We start from the raw sequence: 25,944 nt of genomic DNA on the forward strand, positions 1-25,944 counted from the left end.
GTAGTTCAGATGTTAAAGTACCTGATACAACGGAGTGCAGGTGTAAAGAGATGCAGGTTATAGTTTGTGCTAAGAGCTATCTGTCAAGGGGGCACAATGTAACTTTCCTATCTTGATGTTATTACTTAAATCTCATTTTCGGTCAGGAAGAGGGTCCGATTCCAATACTGGAGAGCATCACAGATAGATAAATTAAACAGTAATCGCTAAACCTTCACCGCATCTAATCTTTCACTACTAATGACACTAGAGGAAATACAGACAACACGATAGCCCAAGATACCTTGCCAGATTACTGGAGGCAGGCTTTAGAATGCAGAGTGTTAAATAACACCAATAAAGGTGAAGTTAATGCCTGTATATTTACAGTTTCGTTCAATACTATGGTAATTCAAAAATTGGATGATTTTTACTGCTCGATTTATTTTTATTTTTTGGGCGGGGACACTAGTTGACGACATTTCATCAAAATCTACCAATTGGACCCTAATGTATGTGCTGCTGCGGAGTCACAGTTGTGGTGATTGAAACCCTTCAATTTCTGGAGGACATGCTAAATCCAGAGAAGCCACTGTTTGCATTTATGCAACCAAACTGCTTTCTCTTGTTCTGGAAATTGCACTGGAGAATTCACTTATGGATTTAGCATTTGTTCCAGAAATCTGAACATTTCCTGCACCCAGCTCTATGAACCCTTCACTTAATGTTTTCCTGTGAGGCAAAAGAAAGTTAATTTCACCCAAGTGAACAGAAGCAGGAAATCGTTTTGGGATCAGTGAGCGGTATTTTTTTTAAATTTAAACATGGTTTAAACTAAGTGGTATTTTGCGGAACATAGGCAGATCTACAAATCCATGCAACGTAGACCAATACATTGATATCTCGTGTCTTGTATTTACAAGAAGCTGGTGCTGACGTGAAGGCAATTTAACCTAGGCAGGAGGAGCAGGCGTAAATCAAAAGCTTGCCAACCAGACCTCCTGAAGTTTGAGATGTCAGAGTCTAGATCACACTCTTGTATCAAAGATTTATTCAAAGGTTCCTTATCCGAGATGATACAGTGAGGCTCTGACTTCAATTAGATATCTACATTATTCTGGGGTAGCGTTTTAGAGTTACATGAGGAATCTCATTAATTATGGATCCCTTTGCACAAACTTATATTTAAAGAATTCATTTTCACACACACACCGTCAGACAGAATTTTGTTTAAGCTAAAATTAGCATTTAGTTATGAATGTATTCTGTTTTACCCCTGTCCATGTTGGTGTATCTTGGATATACCTGCACAGGCCTTAATTGCAGATGTTGTTCGTTGCATGGCAATGCTACTGTCGGTCTGATCAACAAGGAGAGGGCATTAGCACCGCCGTCTCTCCCGCCAGACCCACGGAGACCGGAAGTACTACCGAAAGTAATGCTTGTTCATAAACACTGGACAGGGCACTCTGGTGCACTCAGACATATATTTGTAAGTGTTTAGGAAGCTGAATACTAAGGTCCTGTTCCCAATCCAGCATATGCATAATTATTCAATTCCCTGTACCGTGTGGCCACCACACGTCTATGCACACTCTGGAGGTTACATGTGCTATTGATTACAATGTTCATGTGTTTGTTGTTAGTGGCATTTCCATGAAGGACGCCTATTTGATGCCGAATTCTGCTTCTTTTCCGATTTTTGGCCCAGTATATTGAGTCGCCAGACGTGGAAAAGGAGGTGAAGCGGCTCCTGAGCACCGATGCTGAAGCGGTCAGCGTCCGTATCCTTACATTGTGTATTTGTTTATGGTGAAGGGATTGGAAGGCGTAGTGGTAAAGAAATGTAGGGGTGTTTGCCCATAGCGTTTGACTGACACTATGAACTCGTGTGCTTATGTGTCCTAAGGTGTGTTTGTCTCTTCTATCTCCACATTTCTGGGCACAGTAGCAGGGGGAGGTTTAAAAGCGGGGAGTGCATGAGCTTCACTGAGAGTCTAAAGTAGGTCCCGATATCTTACAGAGATATTCATGAAAGAATGCAAGGCTTAGGCTGTAGTAATTCAGAGCACATCTTGCTCCCTTCACTTGATAATGGTGTTTTCAGATCAATAGTGCTTTTGCTACCTTGACACACCTGCACTCGCTGTCAGGTTGGGAAGTGATTGCTGAAGATGAGACGAAAGAGGCGGAGAACCATGGCTCACTTACTGGTCTGGATGTGTCACCTGGAATGTCTGGGCACAAGCAAGGACGTAGCTCTTCAGGTACAAGACGCAGCAGTACAGAAGCTTATGGAGTTAGTTGGGTGCTAATGCTACCTCTGCCACATTTCCTCTTCTTTCTCTCTCTTTCTTGTCCTCATGCTTCCATTTTACTCTCTTTCCTTCACTGATAACTTGAAGATGCTTTTATTTCACCACCATTGTCTTTTAATTCCTCTTTTTGGCTGCGCTCTACTCACAAGGAGACTGTGGCTATTATGCCACTCTTTCCTCTTCTGTTGTAATTAATCTGTCCCTAGTAAATCAGTGTAGACATTCTCAAAATCAAAGGATCTGAAGGGTGCAGATTGAAGGAGAATTGGGGGAGACTTGCTTGTGTCAGCAGGCTGTAAGAGGTGCATGTTAAAGAAAGTATCATGGGTTACTGCATGGGTGAATGTACCACCAATTTATTACAATGATTTAAGTTCCCAAGGAGTTCATTGACCATATGCCTTTATAATGGCATGGAACGCCGAATCGAGCAGCATGCGGACAGCTGTTCATGCCTTCACTGCTGTCCACTGCCTCAGTCTTTGAGCAAACTCTCCACTCAGGCAGTGGGTCAGTTTCCCATTCCTGCCCCTCCTCTCCATGCCTCCCACGGAGACATGAGAGACTGGGGAAGGGCGATGGACCTTGGAAGTTGATTAGCCTTTAAACCAAACCACCAAAGGAATAGCAACTGCTGTCAACGGACCACTTCTTTATAATATTACAAGTGAGTTGTGATGTAATTTTCTTATTATATGACCATCCTAATGTCTAAAGACGCCTGTAATAAAAAAATGAATTCTATTCTTTAATATTTAATGCTCTTGTGGGTATTATAACAACACTAAGCTATGTACAGACATAGATGTTCAGTGAGCAAACTGAGGTTACACCAGCATGCCATCTTATTGAAGCTGAACTATGTGTATACTCTTCACCGCTGTGTCCGTTGAGGGAGACCTAGTCATGAGAATGCGCATAATGATTTTGTGTGACATGAAGCTTCCATTGGTGGATCCCAACTTAACCTAAGTTAGGATGAAAAATCTTGGAAACAGTTATGTCCTTTTCAATTGTCTTGAATTCCCCCTATTTTTAATAACAGTAGATCACGATGAACTGCGAGAAATCTTCAATGACATCAGCAGCAGCAGCGAGAGTGATGAGGATGACCGAGACCGCCGTGATGATGAAGACCTCAATATAATGGACACAGAGGAAGATCTAGACCGGAGAATGCAGGACAAGCTAAATGATTCTGATGAAAAACGACGGGAGAAAGAAGGAACCAACAAAATAGGTGAGGGAGTGAATGATGATGGGGGATATGCTGGCCTCTGATGAAGCGATTTTTGTTTTCCTGGGCCTGTTCACTGGCTGAAATCATACAACGTGATGTCTGTTTTCTGTGTTTTTATCCTCCCTTTATTATTCCCCTTTCGGTACTTTTTCAATCCTGAGAGAGACAAATAAACTGGCAGGTATGAACTTGAGGTTGTCGCTTCTCTTATTTCACCTGGTACTACATGATTGCCCTCTTAGAATACAGAAGAATGTGTTAGCTGCCTTTATTTGCTTCCCTCAGTGTTGTCATCAGCACTATATAAAAAAAACTAGAAAACAATGTATACATTGACAACCTGAACGGTTGTGGCCACTGTCTTATTGAAATAGCCAAATGATCACTGCCCCAAGTAGGATTTTTTACTTAATAAATCAGATGCTTTCGGAAATGAAGTTAATGCAGCACAAAAAATTAGACACATGAGGGTGTGGATGGGGTTTGGGCTGTTTGAGGCTGGATTTTACCAAGTCATGTCTCAGCTTGCTAACAAGGTCACCCGAATTAGAATGTGGTGGGGTGATCACTGCAATACGTCCTGATTTGGTTGGAGGGCGGAATATTGGGGATGGGGATTGACTGCATTTTGTTCTGTGACCTAATAAAGTCTGTTTTAAAAAAAAAAGGTCACCCGAATTAGTATTCATCGAAACCTAGAGGTTTATGTGCAGCCAGTAACTTGTAAAAGGGCCTGTGTATTTTGCAATTGGCCAGGTTTTTTTTTTGTAAACAATTTTTATTTTTTTGATTTACAACAATACAAAGCATTAGTATTCGGGTACACATTAATGCCACAGCAGAGAACCTTTGCGCACTGGACACTATAATTGGCCAGTTTTTGAGACTAAAAAAGTATTTTTTTCCCCCGTATTCTCTCTGAGCACGCCTTTAAGTCCTCAGCTTGCTTTTTTAAAGCATTGGTCTTTTGCTTCCCAAAATGGTGAATGTGGATTGAAGTCTGAGCAGTTATAGTCTATAGTATTGGATCTTGTTTATATAGAAAGTATGTTTCTCGTACAGTTCCTGCTTAGCTGAATTGTACAGCCCATGCTGCTTGGTAGAGCAGGTAGGTGGCTGGAGAGGGGTTGGAGGAGTTGAAGAGAAGACATTCTAGAATGCCATGTATTATGTTTTTACTGTATTTGAGTTGTAGATAATATCGCCAATGAGTAGTCCTCCACCTGTGCTCCATTTCTAGATTTGTTTTTCATGGAGCCAGTGCGCAGGATATATGTTTAAAAATAACTGTGATATACTGGACTTGCTGCTTATGGAGCCCTTCAGAAATTCCAAAACCACAAATGTTTTAAAGTGATTAAATGGAATTTGGTTCTTCATAGTACTAGACTTTTAATAGTGCTTAACTTCCATATGCTGCTTCATGAATATATTTCTAAGAATATGAACTTTGCTTAGATATTCCTGTGATAGACATTTGACTGCTTTTTAAAGTATAGTGATCACTTTTCTTTAATTCAAGGTGGAAAGGAGGTGGGCCTGATAATATTGTGGTTCCAGAAGTAAATGTGCCCACTATGCTTGGAGTTAATGTTAAATGCCTTGCTATATGGAGATCTGAGAAAACATGATATCAGAGTTGAAAATGGCAATTTACCTGTTGAAGGAAATGGAGGCTTAAGTGTCAATCTAGAATGTTCCAGTTTAACTCATTTTTTTTCTAATTTAGTACAAGAGTTCCAGAAGCAGGTGGAGAAATTGCAAAACAAACTGCAGGAAACTCAGGAGAGGCGTAAACGGCAGGAGGATCTCATCATGAAGGTTGAGAACCTAGCATTGAAAGTGAGTGCGTCTGGTTAGCAGTCTTTCAGTGGCTGCTCTATTTGTTATTAAACCATTCTCTGACCTTCCAGTGGTATATCCAATCACTATATATACTATATATACTATATATGGTAACAAATGCCTGCTAAGTGTGCCAGAGAGCATAACTAGTAACATTAGCTGCTGGTTCATTTACTTCACTGCTCATGTTTGCCACCTCGCCTAATGAGCTTAGTATGTCCTGAAAAATTACTGGGCTAACATCTCTGCTCATGCACATTTCTTTATAGAAAGAAATAAGTAGATGTTCTGTTTTTTCTTTTTTTTCTAGACTCGTCTGCAAGCAGTTTTGGATGAATTCAAACAGCAAGAAGACAATGAGAGACAACAGGTGAGAGCATTAAGCTTATACCATGTTCATATCATGTGCAGTTGCAGACGCACATGCTTTGTATACTGCTGCCATCTAGTGTAGGACTCAGGCTTTTCATTCCGATTTTCTTCAAAGAAGTCTTTCGAGCCATGCATAGGAGGTGCTATGACCCCTCTAACCCCCGCCACAAACCACCCCGTTCCATAGAGAACAATTTGTATGGACACTGACTCCATGGTAGACTAACTTTTTTCCTGCCATCGGGTTTGGACATACCCTGCGAGGGCGCCACATTTGTTGCGTTTTCATCATGTTTTGCAGGCCCATACAGTTGGATTTTGATGCGATTCATCTGGAAAATCAGCCTGCTCCTAAGCAACTTTCCACCACGCTTCGTCTTCAGACACTTTCGGAGGACCGACGACCAGTGCTGGACGCGGGAAGCTTTCACATGTCCGCATTTGGGCTTCAACTCCAAAGATTGCAAACTGGATGTGGGTGAATTCCCCCTTTCAATATTTCCCCCAGTGCGACTCCAGATACCCGTGGTCAGACCATCATGATGCCTGCAACAATACCTCCTGCGAGTCCTGCCACGTCTTCTGCTCGAAAAATGCCCAAAGGTACCAAAGAGAAAGGCACTGGGCACATCACAAGATGCTCCAACAGACATCCCCCGAAGCTCCGGGCATCTTTATAAAGTAAGATCCTTTCAGTGATGGAGAAGGTGAGGAGCTGGCCCATCTGGTATCCCAGCAGGCCTGGCATCACCTCGTCCAGGGACAGTTTCATCAGGCATGTCCGAGGAAGAGGAGAAGGTCAAGCCAGCACCAAAGGTCACCAGCTTTCTTACGAAGACCACCCCAAGAGTCATAAGCATGTCTCCCACCTCAAGACCTATGCCACCAAGCCAGGATGACACAAACCATCTCCTGCAGAGTTATAGCACTTCTCTAAAAGGAATCTGCATTGAACCCCAAGCATGGACACAGAAAGGCGCCCCCTTCGCAGTCGGTTGGCACCAAGAGAAGGCTTCGGATTCAAGTATGGCTCCGCCCAAGGGTGTTGACCCCGACCAGTCACCGAGCCGTATATGCTCCTAGTGCGTCAAGCACCCATGCTCGCATCTGAAGCCGGCGCCAAAGGCATCACCAGACGAGTTGTCAAACATTCTGTTGACACCAAAAGTCAAGTTTATGTTGTAAGGGGGATGGGGCACAAGTTTTCTACCTTTTTGTTTCTCCTCCTACTCTGCCACCAACTCTACCTCATCCACCACCATGCTCACGCACACCATGTCCTCTGCCTCCTCCAGATTCACCTGAGGAGTCCCTCATATCTTTTCAGATCCAGGCAGTCTTTATGGCCCCTTTGACCCATATGACTAGCCCTTAGACCCAGGGCCCACTGATTACCCCAGGGAAGACTATACCCAGGGCTCGTGGATTACCACTGCAAAGACTCTAATATATCGATCCCACACTAGCCCCCACCCAAGGTGACTTCAACATAGACCACTACCTATTTATTGCATCCTTGCCTGATTTATACCCGATCTCTCATGAGATCATTCAGAGGGCTACGGCGTATCACAAGGTCGACATGCACTTTGTACTGGAAGAAGAGGACTTCCTTGTGGAGTCTCACTCAAGGTCCAAATGCTCCAAGCAGTTTTTACCCATGCCCAAGTCTGCCCCTGAACAAATTCAAAGAGTTATTCAAATCTAGGGTAGTGTCACCTAGGGTTGAGAAGAATTACAAACCCGCTGATTGCAAACTTTTACATAAAAAACTCTTACTGCTCCTGACTTGCCTGTAAAAAAAACCTCCACCCAAGCCACAGCTGATGTTCTGCTGCCTGACAAAGCTGTAGATTCAGCCATGCATTGGTGGATCGGCAACTCTATCCTGCTCTTTTCTTGTTTCGAAAGCTCCCAGTGTGAACAGATGAAGGAGCTGGTAAGGCATCTTCCAGAGGAGCACAGGAAGAGGAGGGAGGAGATGGTGTCTAAGGGCAAGACCATCTCAAACACCACCATTTCTTGGGCGCTCCATGCCACAGACAATGCCTCTATAGGCATTAACACTGTTGTTCTCCTCGGATGCTATGCTTGGCTTCGCGTCTCCAGGCTCAAACTTGGTCTAGCATCAAACGTTCTGTTTGTTGGGCAAACCTCTTCTAGTTTGCAGATGCTTCCAGTCTGTATTTCCGATCACCTGTATCTCTGAAAGCCTGACATCCATGACCTTATCTGCTACTTTTTACATCTGCAGAAATCCAGCCTCACCTACATATCGATACGTCTGCACTTAGCTAATGTTGCAGCCTACCTTTAAAACCGGTGAAATGTATCCCTATTTTGTACTCCCATAGTCGGGGATTTCATGGAGTGTATTAAGAGTCATACCTCCCAGAATACCTCCTGACCCTTTGTGGGACCTTAGCATAATCCTCACCAGGCTCACGGGACCACCCTTTGAACCTTCAAACTCGTGCCTTCTTCAGCTCCTTTCATGGAATGTCAATTTCCTCAGACGCATAAGTGAACTGCAAGCACTCCACTTACAAGAATCTTTCATTCAGGTACACAAAGATAGGGTTGTTCTCAAAATCAGTCTTGCATATCTCCTCACCTGGGTAAGGTGATATCACCCTTCCACCCTACTCAAACTATAGTGCTCCCAGTCTTCCTTTTGCAGCCAGCCGTGGTAGTGGAAAGAGCTCTAAGCACGATAGAGGTTAAAAGGACACTCCTGTATTATCTCAACAAGAATAAGTATTTTCAAACTGATCTGCTCTTTGTGGCCTTTGCAAAACTTCACAAAGGCTATCCTATCTCTAAGGCTGAAGTAGCGAGGTGGATAGTCCAGTGCATCCAAACCTGTGACCTGAATGCTAAGAGATTCCGTAACTTTCTTAGTCAACATCCTGCATACTGACCTCTGCACATTTACCAAGCATTATTGTGTGGACATCTTGGCCCGCCATCAGGTTGTGGTTTGCCAGCCAATCTTAAGGACTTTGTTTCAGACATTTTCATCCGGCACACCCTAGCCACCATTACAGTCTATGTATAGTATGTGTATGTACAGCCACACAGGCTACAAATGTAAAATGTTGCGTACCCTATAACCCAAATTTTATTAAAGAACTTGAGTGTTTGCCTAGAATGACACATTGTGCCACAGATGCGAGAGAAAACAGTTTAGTCATTCACTTTCCTAAGCAGAAGGCTGAATAGGTTTGTGAAAGTGGTTGTGATATATCCTGCTACAAGTTCCTGGAATAAACGAGTCCCTGAAAAAATATCCTTTCTTTCTATGGATTTGTGTTACATATTTAAAGTGTTCCCAGTCTGAAAATTCTTTTAAACTATTTAATATGTAGGAGCTTTCACTTTAAAAAATATATATATATTTTAAAAGTTGCATCATTATGCGCTCATTTTTTATGAACAAGAAAGGCTTATGTCTGTACACTATCTGGACTAGACCACTCTTAAATTGTACTAACAAAAACTGTGTTCAGATAGACCTTTTTTTAATTAATCATACATGACTTCAGTACTTTGTTCTAAAGCCCATGTGTTTTTATTTCACTTCTTTTTGTACTTTTTTCAAACAACATTTGGGCCATTATTCTCATATCACCTTGTCGGGCAACACATATTTTTCAAAGCAATATTAAACATTCTAAACAGTAACTAGTAATGTAACACCAAAAACTGCAAAACACAGTTCACAATACAATACATAGAACAGTACATAAACAATACAAGTACAAGTAACCAGTCCTTGATTTACAAATACACCTGGCGGACTCTCAAAGATAATCACAACCTGCCTCTTGTCCTGCCTGTGTGTAACGCTCTGGGAATAATTATTTCAAAGGGTGTTGTCTTTAAGGGGGCAATGAGATTCCCTCGTGGCTCATGAGCACAAGCCAACACGTTTCGAACCCTGTCCTGCTTGGGGGTTATCCTCAGGACTTGGACTTGGTGGTCTTGGTAAGTTCGTTTCAGCTACTGGTGGGCTGTTTATTTGTGACACCGTTTCTCTCCATTTATCACTTAATACTTCTTTGTATGTCGATGCCTGACTTCTTTGAGGCACTCCAACTTCTGTAGGATCTCTCCTTGTTGCTTTCGAAATCTTTGTGTGCATCTCCTTCAGCTCACCGGTCCTCCCTCGTTCAGTGTCACAAGAAAACAGCCCTTTAGCTGAAACCAATTTACTAAGACCACCAAGTTTACTTTCTTTATAATATTTATATAAATATATTTGTCATACCAGTGAAATACCATAAACGTGCCATTTCTACGCGTATCTGAACAGACATTTTTAATCTTGGACTGTGCACTCCGAGTGGATTCACGAGTCATGCTACATATCATATATACCATATTAATATAAATTAGATCGAAACCTAGCCGTATCCCTAGGCCTGTACAGGATGTGCTTACCATCATATGTGTAACCATACAGAGACAACTTTAGTGGCTACCTGAAACTGAGCATGTTAAAATACAGCAGAGACCTCTTTAGTCTCACCGGTCATGCTGATGTCACAGGTGCCCATGTAGAGAAAGTGGCATGCATAGCAAATCCCCAATATCATTTTGGTCATCTTAAAAACCCACTTTATTTATGTTCTTGATTGACCTACAACTGATAACTGGCTTTTAGTCTCAGCAATTTGATTTGCTTGTTGATGTGTCGGCCGTCATTGAACGTGGAGTGTGCCTGGGGATCTATACCGTGGTAGGTTACATTATGGTTGCAGGTGTCTCGTTAGTTCCCGGCATGCGGCCCGACAAGACTTTTCCAGCTATAGTGGGGTGGTTCACATGCGTGTCTGCGAGTCTCGGCAGTCTGTGGGAAGTGCAGCGGAGTGCAACCCCAGGAGGAGTTTCATTACTTTGGGGTTTGGTTACAGTGTGCTCATCCAGTCAGTGTGTAGGGGAGGGGTGGCTGTGAGCTGCTGCTCTGCAGGGAAAGACAAGAGGTCGGAGGAGCCCTTTGGACATGCATCCTGCCTATACATTGCTGGGTAGAAAACCTTAGCTCTTTAAACTACTCCGGTATCATATCCTTTCAATTGTAGGCCTTGATGGCGTTGAAACCTTTCCATAATTCCTTCTTTCTTATATGCCATCTTAGCTCCCCTTTGCCATCACCTTGGAATCCTTATTAGTGGTTTGGTGTGTTTTTTTTGTTTTAGTTTTTTTTTGTATTTGCCCCTGTCTGGTGTTGAGGCAGTGATTTCCTTTTCCATTTAGAGTTTTTATAAGTCACAATATGTTTATTTCTTTTTTGACTTGCTAGTTATCATATAGGCGCTTACATGCAGAGATACTTTTTAGGTCCGTATATGAGTCATTTGCAGTGTCTAGGTTAACTAACAATTTTCACTCTTACCAGGATTTGTTTTATTTTTATAAGTCATACATTTGAGTTAAAAAAAAAAAGCATATTACTGTTGATATGAGCATATTCTCAGCCCTGTTCACATTCCTGTGTGCCTGGAAAGCAGCTATGTTATACCTCTAATGTAGTCCGCATGTAATTCCTTTGACTTCAGGCTTTAGAACAGATGGTCATTTGTTGTTTTTTTATATAGGAAATGCTAGAAGCTCAGTGTCAATTTCTTCAAACTTGGTTATATTTTTTCGTTAAAGATGAGAAGAATTCACTTTGTCTCTACTTGATAAAACATACTAAATGGAGCAATCTGCAATGCAAATAGCAAAACATCATCTTTACACCGCAAACCTCTCCGAGATTAACATGCTGTGCCTTATTCTGCCATTTAGCAGTTTGTTCCAGAAATCATCATTAAAATAAATAGTTTCACTTTTGGGAGTCTACCATAGGTGGTGATAGTGACTTGTTATTAAATTAAGCGCAATCCCAAATTTTCCCTTTGTTACCACCATCTGCAAAATCTATTTTCTGCTATAAAACTGTTGTTACAGATAAGAAATGGGTTTCTTCTTTTTAACCCTTTATTGTCCCCATCACAGGTAAACCTTCGTGTTAGTGGTATCTTTAGACCTCGGTTTGGCTATGGAGGTTGTCCCATTAACCCCTTGCGTGCGCACGACGTCTCCCGGCTGTCGTGCAATACGGTGGGCGTGTGCGCACGACGACCGGGAGCCGTCGTGTTCGCGAACGCCGTTTATTTCTCCCGCACAGCGGGAGGAATAAACCCGCACGCAAGGGGTTAAAAGATGGGCTACCACCAGAGCATGGGTGATATGGGATGTTTAATTCTGTTGCAGCCACTCCTACTAAGCCCAAGCTAAAGTGGTATGGTGCTTTCTACAAGTCTTGTTCTAATGTGTCCTTTTCCTACAGCTTTTCTGATTGTACCACTCTGATGAATGACTTTTTGAATATAGATTGTAGTTTAGGGTAAACCCTAATAAAACTAAAAGACTGGAAATATTACTGTAGGCACATTAGCATAAAATGCTCTTCCGGGGGTACATTTCAAACGATTAGATTGAAGGATCGGGGATCATCCTGTTATCAGAAATCCCATGTTATCATAAATACAGCATGTACTTTCTTTACATACACAGAGAAGTTTAATTATGCATGCCTGTAGGAAGCTGGCTCTGTATATGGTATACCACTAAGTGGTTATACCATGCACAGAGTCCAGAGATTCCTCCAGAAGTATACATGGCTCAATATAAACCCAAAGTGCTCTATTTGTGGTAGTGTAGGCCTAATACAGAGGAGTGTAAGACATTTGTTGTACGCACAATGACCAATAAATGACACACGACTCAAAAAGGAGATCCACTCGAATTTTATAAAAATAAGCTTTGCTCAAGATTTATTTTAAAACAAAGATCTTCACAAAAAGGTAAGTACATTTTTAAATGGAAATTCTTTTCAGTTTCAACCGTGCAATTTTCAGTCTATGCAACGTTAACTTATGGAGGAAAACAACAATGCGGTTTTGCGGGGTAAGTAACCATCTTACTGTTACAATCTTCGGGTTGCAGGGTCAGCAGAGGGCAAGGTGCAGGTAAGCACAGACACTACACTACCAGCAGCGGCCGGGTGCAGAGGTCAAATTTGAAGATCATGCCCAGTGTTGACCCATGGAGACTAGAGGTGCTTGAAGACCCGCTGCTTGCAGGTAAGTAAATCGGTTGCAGGGGTCGCGCTTCGGAAGCTAAAGTAAGCACTGTGGGGGGACCAACCAGGCAGCACCAGAGATACAACACCAGCAGCAAAGGGGCGTCTGGGTGCAGGGTGCAAACACGGTGTTTGGTGCCCAATGCAAGTGAATGGAGAAAGTGTGATTCGAAAACAGGCTGCAGGCATCACATCGCAGGCTACACGAGGAACACCAGTGACCGCAGAGGTAAATTGGGATGTTGTAGGTCGCAGGTACACTGTCAGTCGAGCTCCTGAAGGCCCAGGGGCTGTAGGTGCAGGGGTGTCCTTTGACGTCTGGTTTCTCTCATCAGAGCCAGTCGCGTTCGGGGGGGGAGCCTTTCGATTCACATTGCAGACTCCTTCGTGGAGTCCAGAAGGGGTCCGCTAACGCTGGACTTAGACTCAGGATCACTGGGGAACCTGTCCTGGATCTGTGTGCCACCTGGACACAGGCATATGGTGCAGAGTGGTCAAGGATTGCGGATCCAAGGGGCATCCGAGTCCTCTGCTGCTTGCAGGCAGGCAGTCCTCCCAGGGGTTGTGGAGGTCGCTGGCTGCAGGACAGGCGTAGTTCTTTTCTCAGGGTCTTTGAAGCTGCAGACAGGCCGGTAGAGCTGAGGCCAAGTCAGTGGGCCTCGTAAGTCTTCTCAGCATGGTGTCATCTTCGTCCTTTTCTTAGGTCAGCAGGACCTAGTTTCAGGGTCTGGGAGAGCCACCTAAATAATTGATTTAGGGGTATGTAAGGGTAGGGCCAATGGGCACCTTCCCTGGGGTGTCCACACCCTCAATTATGCCACCCTCCTGTGGGAGGGGCCATAGTCCTAACCCTGTTTGGAGAAGTCCCACCATCCTCCAGATGGAGGAGACTGAAAGCTGTGCTTCATCTCAACTCTTGCACCTTAGGAGTGAAGTTGGCAGAGGTGGGCACACCTCCCTATTCTTCCTGCAGGTTTTCCAGCTCACAGTGGGGGGTCTAAACCAGGGGGGCTGCTATCTGCTGCCAGCGACAGAGGCTGTGGGTCACATTACAAAGGAAGCTTCCCTCTTAAGCACTGTGTTCATCCTGGGGAGGAGGTGCGAAACCTCCGCCCAGGATGTGCTATGTTTCTGGTCTCAGAGCGGTGGTTCTCGACACAGGGCTCCAGAAGCATGTTTGGTGGTGGCAGGCTGCCTAAAGCCAGTCTGTGATCACACCAGGGTTGGTAGGTTTTCAGGGAGCACCTTTGAAGTGCCCTCTGATTAAATGTTTCATTATATACCACACTGGCATCAGTGTGGGTTTACTGAGAGGAGTAGTTTGGTACCAGACACTCCTGGGTTCAGAGAATCTATCATGGTGCTCGGGAACCCAAGTTGTCAAGCTTTCAGCCCATGTACTCTCTTTGGTTTCCATGGCACTTACAATATTAGGGAATAGAACTAAATATTGTAGGGGCATCAAGAAATGCTCATCAAGAAATGCCCACACCTGTGATATAGGTACCCCTGCCTTAAGCCTGTAAGGATTGCTAGAGGGGTGACTTACCTATACCTTAGGCAGTGCTAGTTGGCATAGCACACAGCCATGTCGACTGTCGTTTTGTCTGCACCAGTACATGCATGCTGCGGTGGCAGTCTGCATGGCCTGGGTGAGGGGTCCCTAGGGGGCCCTCTTCAGTCCCAATGCCTTAAGTACCATTTACTAGGAGCTCACTTGGGGCCTGAAGGGTCAATTGTGGAACAGTTTTAGGTAAGAAGCGCTGGCACAGGGGACCTGGTTGACAGAGACCCTGTGTGCCCCATCATTTTCCAGGCAAAAAGTGGGTGCTAACCATGTCAAAAGAGGCCCTTTCTCAGAATACCAAAAAGGGCTCACACGTCATCTACGTTTGTATTCCATATTTATTGATAAATTGTTGTGTGAGTTCATTCAGTCACGAGAAACAATGTGTGATCTGTATAAAGAGAAGTCTTGCGTTGCTTGATGTGAATGCTTATGAGCATGTTAATATCTAATTGCAATGTGGATCTTTAAAAGGACGTCAAACTGTCATCCACTTTGTGTGGCATGCTTTATCATAGGTTCTCCTCCTCACTGTGGTCGATTCCTGAATCCCATACTTTGCTCTCTAGGAGTTGGCGATGGGTCGTAGTGAAGCACCATAGCTTATTGTCTGACCCTTGCACAACTAGTGCCAACATAACAGCTCTTGCCTAGTGATAACATATTCCCATATTTGCACCCAAAGTTAAGGAGGCATAGGACCAAAACCAAAAACTGCGGAAGAGTAAAAAAAACCTAACAACTTTCTTACCTTCCTATCATAGGAGTAAAAACAAGATTGGTGTAATGGAAATCAGCATGTCTATTTATTTGACTTGTTTCAGCTTGTCCAAGTAAGCTTGCCAAGAATATGGGGCTTTCATCAGGATACTGCTCTATTAGAATCACACAGCATGAAGGGAAAACTCAGTTCTCTGTTAAGTGAACTTCATTTTGAGTACCTAGGTGAACTCAGTCACCCTCCAAGTTTGAGTATTTTTGAATTTGTTAGGGAGGGTATATTGCGGCCTCTTTAAACCATTCCTCTTGCCACCTTCTGCCTGGTTGACTCTGGTTGTTTTTTGTCCTTAGGAGACCTATTATAAGGCTTATTTTTGGAACACCCTATGAGTTACAGCTGTCTCTATTTTCAAGAAATTTGAAAAAATATTTAATTTCTGTCCAACATCCCCCTTTGGTTCCTTGAGCACAGTAAGAAGCTCCGTTCATGAGTGCTGTTCTTGACACATACATTTTGCATGTTTATATTGTCGAAGCCATTTCAATCGTTTTTGGTAATCTAGGAAATTTTACAACTGCTATTATCATCCTTGATCCCCTCTCACACGTGATACATTCTCTTGAACCAGAATGGAAAATATGATTAGTGTCTGCATGGAGTAGGGGTGAGGGTTCACACACTCTCCCCTTAAAGGCTGGGGAACGCATCTGAACAATCTAACAACTATGGGTTTCTTGTCTCTTCTTAGTTACTTTACAACACCAATCCCCTGGAACTTATTGCTATACTACCTAAGGTTATCCTGACTGCACTGGAACCAATTTCACTTTCAACAATTTACAGCATTCATTGAATTTTATGTTTAAAAGAAATGGGTAAACTAAATCGGTGGTCCTGTTCACAGTGTCTTCGTGGCTGTGATTTATGCCCACTCATCACAATATAACCATCAGTTCTGCATCTCCCAGAAGTCCACAGGGACCAAGCAGACGCTGCTGAGAAAACATAAATGGAATTACATCCATGACTACAAATAAAGTGATAACCGCAATTGTTACATGAAATCACAGGTTTTTTTTTAACACAATCTCTTTTTTTGTTCATTTATTTCCTTTGGAACATTTCGTTCTTCTTTTTGGTAATTGGAACAGACCACAGTATTATAGTTTCAGAATTCTTCTTTTCATGTAAAGTTATGTTTTTCCCTTGACAATGAAACCTCAATATTAATTCCTAGAGAAGAACTCGGAACTTCATCTGATCCATATCACAGTCATTTATCATAGTTACACCCATTTCCCTGACTATGATATAAAATAACGACCGTGGGTAGTTATAGTTGGGATCGTATTTCCACAGGAAATGGCTTTTTTGTGTTGCTAATAACTTTGGCGCCATTTGACGAATCTTGACGAGACTTTCCAAAAAAGGTGCTATGTTTTGCCTAGTTTGCTGATGGAAATTTTGGGGTGATCAGTCAAGCGAGGACTAAGGGGGAGTAAGTTAAGTCCCAAAATGCGTTCGCCCCCCCCCCCCCCCCCCCCCATTAATTTTCCCATAGGCACTTTACACACAGTTGCAGCCTAAATCGCTGAACAGATTTACACCAAATATGTCAGAAAGCTAGGTCCAGAAAGCGTGCTCTTTTTGTTTTGCTGTCCATCTGTTTAGTATAATTAATAATAAAATAAACTTTTTATATGTAGGGACGGGGAGGTTCTGCGGATCCTGACCGATCTTAATTTGAGATCTGATTGGCTGCAACTACCTCAACCAGGAAGTGGCGGCAGCCATCTTGGCCCTCCAGGGTCTGTCCCAAGTCCTTTAAAAAAAAATAATAATAATAATAATTGGACGGGGAAGGGTAGGAATCCGTGGCAAATATTTTTTAAAGACCAAGCACGCCCTCCCGCGCTTGTTGTTTTAACCCCCAGGTGAACCAGGTCTCAGGAGGAATAACTATTTCTGTTTTGGAGAGGGGGGTGGCATGTGTGTCCTCCTTACCCAGGTACTGATTTCGGCCCCGGGGACCCCATCCTCCGGGGCCTGGCTGTGTTGTTAAGTGGAAGGAAGACGCGCAACCCCTCATCCCAGGCAGATTTCCACCCTGTGTTAGGGGGTCCCCATCCCCCGGGGCTTAGCTGCATCTGCAAAGGGGAGTAGTGCCACACAGCCTTCCTCCCTGAGCAATTAATATCCCTGAGGACCTCACTCCCCAGAGTCTGCTCAGGCCCACCCCCAGGACATAGCTTTTACCTGCCCGTACTGGCGGAGGCAGGGAAACCTGTGTTTGCTCTTGTTTGGCGGAAGCAATTTCAAATCTCCCACCAAGCAGGAGCAAACACTTCCACTCCCCGCGGGCGGAAACTTGTTAAATGCTCCTGCTCGCTGGGAGCGGACTTGTCATCTGTTTCCCTGCCCGCAGTGAAGCGAGCCGGGACGTAGCTGAAAAGATTGCTCCCGCCCGCAGGGAGCAGCATGTTTTGCTGCTCCCTGCAGGCGGGAGCAATGCAGGCTCCTGTTGGATGTGGGAAGCCTACAGGGGCTTTCGGGCTCCCCAAACAGCTCCCAATGAAAGTGTGGTAGGTAGCCTGATTTGGCACAAACTCATCCACCCTTTGTTCGCCAGGCTCTGGGGAATGGGGTCCCTGAGGCAGAAATCGACCTGGGCAGGGGGTGCGTAACCCCCTTTCCCTACATATATGTGGCTGGTCCCAGGGGTGGGGGGGGGGACCGGACGCCCTGTGCAGCGTGGGGTAAGCAGCATGCTGGGTTGGGTTGCAGGGCTTAGCCAGGCCCTGCAGTGAACCCCCTGCCACGTAGGCAATGAACTGAAGGCGTTGAATTGCTAGCTTTAAAAAAAAAAAAAACCTAGAAATTCACTGGAAAAAAGAAAGAAAGGTCAAAGTAACATTATAGTTGTGTGAAATGTTCAGTATTGCTTATTACCCTAGATTTTACATCACTCGTGACGTTTTCTTTGACATCATTGCTAATATCACTGTGCATAGTGGGGGCATAAGTTAGTTCTCTTCGTGCACGAGCTATATTTCTTGAGATAGCTCAAACTGGTGAATTTCAGTGTTTTTTTTTTAGAGTTTAAAACTGAAAATGTCACCTAATTACAACTTTGCTTCAACCTTTATTTTTTCCAGTGAATAAAAATATATATATATTTATATAATATATATTTATTTTGTAATTTTTATTTTTATGGAATCACTACAATATATAGTGATTCTGAGATTCTGTTTACATAGGCCATTCAAAATGCAGTTCTGTCACTCGTGACGCCAAAGTTTGAGCTTTCGATACTATTTTGCAGTCTACCTTAGGATAATCGCTCCACACAGCTCTCACAAATTAATCTTTGCTTTCACTAGTGGACACAGCACCTTGTCTTTTCCCTCTTGAGATAATGTCTATACAAATAATTTAAAAAGAATAAATAATGCATGTTAATAATATTTCGACCTGCCTTGTTATCCTCAATTTAAAATTGGCCAAAGACACATGCCATTGTACATCTATCTTTAGTGAGTTGTACAGAACCGATCCTTTTCCTTCAAACTCCTGTCTCTTTTGTATGAATTAATAATTTCCACTACATTGATAAAAGATTTTAATAACTTAATTAGTGATGCTGAAGGTATTTCCTTAACTATTTCAACATTTGGTGAAGTATTCACCTCCATGTTCCCACTTTTTCATATGGAATCTTTATTTGCTCAGTCGGCTTCCATTTATATAATTTGATTTACTACTTTACTAAAATCAGATCATATTGATTAGTACATAACCTACATTTTAAATAATCTTAAGAGCTATTACAGTCAGCAAGTTTTTTTCTTATGTTGCACCTTCAACGTTTGGCTATGTGGCTGGCCTTGGTTACAACCTGCCTTCTAACCCCACCCTGCACAGCAACTATAGCGAAAAGATGCTACAAACCAAGAATTAAAAGTAACACTGCAGAGAGGCTACATATTTTCTCTCTAGCCAGACACACCCAATTTACTTGTGTGTTGTCTCAATTCTTCTACTTGTTCTACTGCCAGCAGACATTGCCCAACCACCTCAGGAATTGAAGTGCTGCTGTGACACAATATATCAGCAGTTCTATCAGAACTAAAAGGTTGCTTATATTTTGTTGGCTTGTGTATAAAAGTGCCTCCACCGATGTACTTAAATAACTTTAGAAAGACAGAACAGTTGACATGCAGACAGATTGCTCAATCACTTAATGTAACCTTTGGTTGTTACTTAATGTAATCAATTTTTCAGCCAATTGATCAAAGCACATTTGCAAGTTACCTGCATCATTTGACATGTTTTTGACAATGTGTGCTAACAATATGCTCAACCATTTAAAATTTGTGCTTGAAATTACTTAAAAGTGAACAGATGTGAGTGTATTTCTTGCTAAACTCAAATAATTTAAATACAAAAGACTTTTATATTTAAAAAATAATGTAGTTCAGAGCCACTAGTCTACTATTTTCAAAGCAGTCCACTTAGGGAAGGATTCTATGTTATTATTGCTGACCCACCTTCAATGTTCTGTGGTCAAGGTATGGGCTAGGTTTCACCAAGGGACTTCTCCATTATGTAAGATGTAACCCTGGGAAGTGTCCTTTGCAAATCACTTTATATCCAAATCACTTGCTCCACTGGATGTTGACATGTTTTGACCTCTAACCTTTTGAGGTCCCTCAGGACGTGGACTGGTGTGGACTTATTGGGCTTCTTGAAAGAGCAGCTATTCATCACGATGCTTCAAGTAGATGGTAATTGAAGAATATGCCTCCTTTTCACGTATGCCGTCACCCCGCATGCAATTACAACGCGGTTGTTCCAATGACTGCGTTATAACAACGCATACCATTACCCCCAAAAGTCGGAACAACGACTTGCGGAGGGGGGCGCTGGATGTTGGAATAGTATAATTTACTATTCCAACTCCAGTCTGTGTGGATAGTAGGGAAGGTGTTGGATTTTAAATCCAACACCTTCTCCCCCTCCGCACGCCATTGTTTTGACTTGCGGGGTAATGGTATGCGTTGTTACAACGCGGTTGTTGTAACAACCTCGTTGTAATTGCATGTGGGGTGAGGGCTTCGTTGTTTGTCTTTTGGTAATGGATGATTTCTTTCAAACATGGGATTGCCTAAGTCTGCTAAGTGTTTCTAAATTTGCCACCCACAATATTAGCCACTTGCTCAGAGAACACGGAGAACTCTGCGGTGCACTGGCTGCTTGCTGCTACTTTTGTGAGCTGTTGGTATGACCAGTATTTTGTTAGCAACATTGGTCACTGCATGTTACCACAAAATTGCACACGGGAACTACACCCTGAAGCAAGAAACTTTTATCAGTGGCAGTAAAAAAAAGTCGTGATGAGAAAAGAAATGTAAATTATTTTAGAATTGAGTGCAGTATTTCATTTTTTTTGTGTTGTAAAGCCTAATGTCTGTCACTATGATGGCACAAACCCTTTTGTAATTTTGGAGAGCCCAATTGTTTGATGTTTTCTAAGACAGTCTCATGTACTGGCATCCCTTTTGGTCTTTTAAAACAATTCTACAAAAAAGATTGAATGTGAAATATCTTTCTTTTCTCTTTCATTAACAGCTGTCCTCACTCCAAGAACAATTGGAATCGCTAATAGAGAAGTGAGTAGAACCTGCAGATCAGGAACACTGTTCACAGAGAGAACCGGCAATTGCTTGCTATCTTGGACAGAAACCTTAGTCTCCAAAAGAGCCTTTGGTTCCCATCATTCTCTGAATGTCCTGATTAGTACTACACATTTTCTATGCCAATGCATAACCAATCATGGCAAAGAAGATGAGATTTAAAATCTACATTATGAAAAAGGTATGCTAATCTGCTTTTAAAATTTGTAAAACATTTTGAGGGAGGTTATATTTGCTTCCATAGCAGTGTGTGGAACAATCGTACAGCCGTTATAAGCTATTTTTATGCTAATATCGTAATTGGCGTGGGAAAAAGTACACCTGTGAATCAAACAGAAATGTATCTTCAGGCATTCTCTGCTCTCCGCTCTTCTGTCTACTCTGTATGCATTCCTATTTATTTGGATGCTGTGGAATTGAAGAGCTGGGTCTAATTGGAAGTCGTGCCTAACCTGGTAGAGATGTGGCGGTGGGCATGGCATTTCATTCATATAATGAGTAGATGATTGAAATGCTGTGAAGTAGAGAATCTACTTGAAAACAAAGGGACCGGCATTTCTTTTTTTCTGTTCTGAAATCTGGAAATGGAAGCTATTGTATGGCTGTCCATACATTTTTATTGTGCCAACTTTTGTTTGATGCTGTCCAGTGTCTTATTATAAGTCGTTCATCCCACAGGAATGTCTTTTGGTTGTATTTAAAGTTCTTCTTTCATATTGGCATTTGAAAATGGCTTCATTATTGTCTGCTGTTACGATGTCATTTTTGCAAAATACAGCAAAAAACATGTAACCTTGTTATTAAAAATATAACTGGTACTTCTGGAATTTCGTGTCTCATTTCATGACTTAAGTGCAATGTATCCTAGATTTCGTAAGGACAGAAAATCTGAAATAAATGCCTTGTTTCTGGTGCTGATGCGTGGGCCATTAAACTGAATGACATTCTTCTTTTTATTTTTAATCTTTAAGTTTTGAGTGATACAACAAAGGGACCTTCATAGAATGCATCGTGGGCATTTCAACGAAACAACCGGGCCGGGCCATTTGACTCCACTATTTGTGATGTGGCATTGTGACTACAGCATCCCCCATGCATTCCTTCATGCATCCCTTAATACAACTCCGTTATTGCCATTCTCCTCCACGCCTCCCAGATAGTCAGAGACATTTCGTTACCTTCACACAGGCCCTTGCATCTTGCTCATTGTCTTTTACCAGCGAGAGAGGTTCTCAGCGGGCCCTACATGTCCCTAAGGTGTGAGCTCCTGGGCAACGTTTCTGAATTCTCTGTGCATGATGCTAGATCTGTGAGACAGTTACTTACAGTAGGTGGTGACCCTACCCATGACATAGCCACACGTCAACAGCAGGGCCAGGCCAACAACTTTTCTAGAGTGTGTGGGTATCCCTTTAGCGTGGCCCAGGAGTGCCAGCAGGGCAACTTGCTGGCGTGCAAGCCCACGGTGCCGCTTAGCACTTGGAACCAGTAATTTCCAATCAACGCACATTTCCATGCCAAATACATTAAGTCAGCTGCTGTTTTGTTACATCTCTCACATGCATCACTGTTCTGCATCCCAGATCCATGTAGTTTAACTGGGGTGCAATAGTTTTGATGGAGAAAATTATATAATGCAGCTGTTTGTTTGTCGTTCATAGAAACTTCCCTAGTGTGGCAACAGCAATACTCCCATTGCGTATCTGTTAGGTGGGTACCTATGTCCACTTCCCAGTGGTCTGAGTGACAAGCTTGTGCATCATACACAATATACATTTTGCAATTCTTAGTTGAAAACTCACTTGGTATCAAGCACAATGTAACATAGTATCTTCCATGTATACATTGTACATCTTTAGGAATGGGGTAACGGTTTGAGTTTAAGCAATTGCAATGTCCATTAGGTCGTCCCTTGGAGCGCGGTTACTAACTGGCTGCCATCCCAACCTCCTTTCTCCACCCTCGCTGAGCTTTTTGTGTGGACAATCTTCATTCTAGATTATGCGGTTCACACCAGCTACCCCATATTTTTGAGTATTTATGGGGACACCCCACGGTTTTCTATATTTCGTCAGCCGCTATGCACCCATCCATGTTTCTCTAAAAGTGGGTACTGGCTTTCCACACCCACAGTGTGGCAATGTATCCTCTGGCGACCACCAGTCCCATGCCACAATACAACGTTTTATTCTTCAGGGGTGACTGTTTACCCCAGTTCCTAGTAGCATGATTTTGACAGTTTATCTCTGACTTTGCTCCAGAACCTGGTGATGTTTGCTCACTCCCAGGCAGCGATCCAGTTGCAAAAATCTGAATGCCCTGAGGGCAGACTCTGGTGTTGTGTTTGGTGGAGTAGAATTATTTTGCCTCTTCCCATTGGGCAGACGACCTCACCCTTCTTCCCGTTTTGCATTTGCCTGTGCTAGTTCTTCCAGTGAGTTTTTTTACCAACGTCTCAGACTCCTGTACATCACTTTCTTCTTCATGGATTCCGTCAGTACTCTATTTTCCAAGAGAGATACTTCCTGTATATTGCACATCTGTTCTTTATACCTACCCGAACATGTCTCAGCTGTATGTATTTAAAGATTTGTGAATTATTTATTATGTACTCCTCTCTAAGCTGTTCATTCGGAATCCCCCTAGTAATCCCAGCTCTCTCAGGACGAGACCATCCCAGAGCGAAGTTTCCTTTGCCACCCCATCGTATGCATAACAGCACTTCATGATAGTCTCATCATTTGTGAGGTCTCTACCATACAGCTTGGCCGGATTACACTGTGTTCCCATTACACTACAGGAAAATATCAGTGTCGGGCCCTCTATAGGGGAAAATACTATTCAGAAACACCCTTTGCATTTCACAGTGCTTCTGTTTGGTCTTGGGTCAGCTCCTTGGACCTAGAGTCCTTGCTCCTTTGGACTGGGACATATTCGTCCATCCAAACCTTGCTGAGTAGTTCAAACATTTGTCATCATTTCATCAGTAAAATGAACACACAAATGGTTTTTAAAACTTTTACAAATAGAAATTACTTACAAATCTGAAAATGATGTCCTGTTGTAGGAACTGAAGCATATAACTTCGGATTACACTTCAAAACACTCTCTACAAAAATATAAGAATTTAAAGGCACACATCTGTTAGGAAATACTTACTCATGAGGACTGGAGATTCAAATTGAGGTGACTAGTTGTAGAATACATAAAAAAAAAAAAAAAATCAACTGAACAAATATAATTGTTAGGCAGCCTAAGAAAAGTCATATTTATTTTTTATTATTTATTTTTACATATACCTACCCAACCATTATTGGACCGTCTTAATAGAGTAAGTATTCATCCACTCTGGCAATGCCATTTAAATTTGTGAAGTATCGCTGATACTCACCTTGAATGGGCAGTAACGAAGGCAAGCATTTATCACCTTGTCAGACTACTTGAGCCAGCTGTACAAAAGTTTGAAGACACTGGCAATGTCTAAGATTGAGACATATCTGGACAACCTTAGACTCCCAAGGTTATCACAGGGGCATAGCGCGCACCTGGAGCTGCATATTGCTAGGGAGGGCGGCTATTCTCTGGTGGGGATACGTTTTCTTCAGTTGTATTGGGCATGTATGCGAGCGTGATGGCAGACATGCTCCTGGAGTTATACTCTGAAGCTAAACAGACGGAGCACTGCCAGAGACCATGAGGGAGGCCTTTATTTTTATGGTACCTAAATCTGCTAAAGACCCAAAGGAATCTGGATCATACTGATCATTATCCATGCTGAATGTCAATGTAAAGGTCCACTCCAAGATATTTCACAATAGAGTTGTGACCAGAATTGGTGCCCTCATACACGAATGACAGTGCGGCTTCTTTACTCATCAGAGAACCCTCTTCAATATTAGATGCCTAATCCATGTTGTGGGCTCGTTAGAGGAGTCTGTGGAAGACTGTGCCCTGGTGGCATTAGACATTGAGAAGACATTTGACTTCCTTAGCTGGGAGTATATGTTCGAGGTCCTTTCCAAAATGGGATTTGGCCCTAATTTTCTGAGTTGGGCAAGGCTCCTATATAAAGGCCCAACTGCCAGAGTCCTATTGGGTGGTAGAATATCTTAGGGATGAAATATAGAGAGAGGAATCGGGTAGGGGTGCCCCATGTTGCCACTGTTATTCACCTTAGCAATTTTAACCATTGGTGATATGGTTAAAACTGGAGCTGCAACCCTGGGGAATACAAGTGTGCGACAATACATGTGGTGTCCATGTATGCTGATGACACCATAGTGTACTTGACTCGGCCCCAAAAACAGTACCCACGCTCATGCGGGGGATTAGATAGCTTTGATGAAGTCTCGGGTGGGGGTATTCATTAATAATCAATAAACAGTACTATAATCAATGGCGGGCCTGGGAGGAGAGACCCAACTGGAATTACCATATCTGGACCTACAATGGCAACTGAGAGCGTTTATCTATTTGGGACTATGGATGTCCTATGCTGCTGAATTACCTTATGAGTATAATCTTGGAAATTCTCTCCGACAGCTTATAGCCTCTACTCTCGGGTTGTGTCAAAACTGGTGTTCTTACACCAATGTTTGTATATGTGACAGAATGCCATGTACAGAAATCCATCTTTCAAGAAATAGACTGCCTTTTAGTCAAGCTGGTATGGGAGGGTAGTAAAAATAGCAGCCGCCTGAAGATATTGAAATTGGCTTGAAAAGAGGATGGCCGGGCCTCCCTGATTTGGAGCTTTACTACATATCTGCACAGTTGCAGCATGCGTCCAGGTGGCGCGACGGGGATCCAAATTGCGAAACTAAGCTCCATAGAGGTACATTCGCACAAAGGACCCTGCTTATCTGCCAGATGTACAGGGAGAGGTGGAGGGGGTAGTGAATCATCTGCCTGGTGCATAGTCCACCGAGAGTTTGCAACCCAGGAACTAGCAAAAACAAGCATTTGCAATGCAAATTGGTCTCACATTTGTGAGTTAGCGGTATTGGCGATGTAAATGACAATGTCTTTTATCCATGTGTTTTGGATTCGAATGATGTATGTGGCGTGGAGTGGA

At 42.9% G+C, this 25,944-nt stretch overlaps 1 protein-coding gene across 3 annotated transcripts in view; it reads left to right on the forward strand.

Moving 5' to 3' along the window:
- Positions 1-21,688, forward strand: part of TAF7L (TATA-box binding protein associated factor 7 like) — a 122,788-nt gene extending 101,100 nt beyond the window's left edge. For all 3 annotated transcript variants that reach the window (XM_085607709.1, XM_085607708.1, XM_085607710.1), the window contains 6 exons: positions 1,684-1,763; positions 2,133-2,246; positions 3,343-3,537; positions 5,267-5,379; positions 5,693-5,752; positions 20,806-21,688. In XM_085607709.1, the coding sequence (XP_085463835.1) occupies positions 1,684-1,763; positions 2,133-2,246; positions 3,343-3,537; positions 5,267-5,379; positions 5,693-5,752; positions 20,806-20,850 (607 nt within the window). In that variant the 3' untranslated portion in view covers positions 20,851-21,688. The remainder of the gene's footprint in view (positions 1-1,683; positions 1,764-2,132; positions 2,247-3,342; positions 3,538-5,266; positions 5,380-5,692; positions 5,753-20,805) is intronic.
- The last annotated feature ends 4,256 nt before the right edge of the window (positions 21,689-25,944 follow it).

Source organism: Triturus cristatus, chromosome 5_2, assembly GCF_964204655.1.
Source record: "Triturus cristatus chromosome 5_2, aTriCri1.1, whole genome shotgun sequence".
Lineage (NCBI taxonomy): Eukaryota > Metazoa > Chordata > Amphibia > Caudata > Salamandridae > Triturus > Triturus cristatus.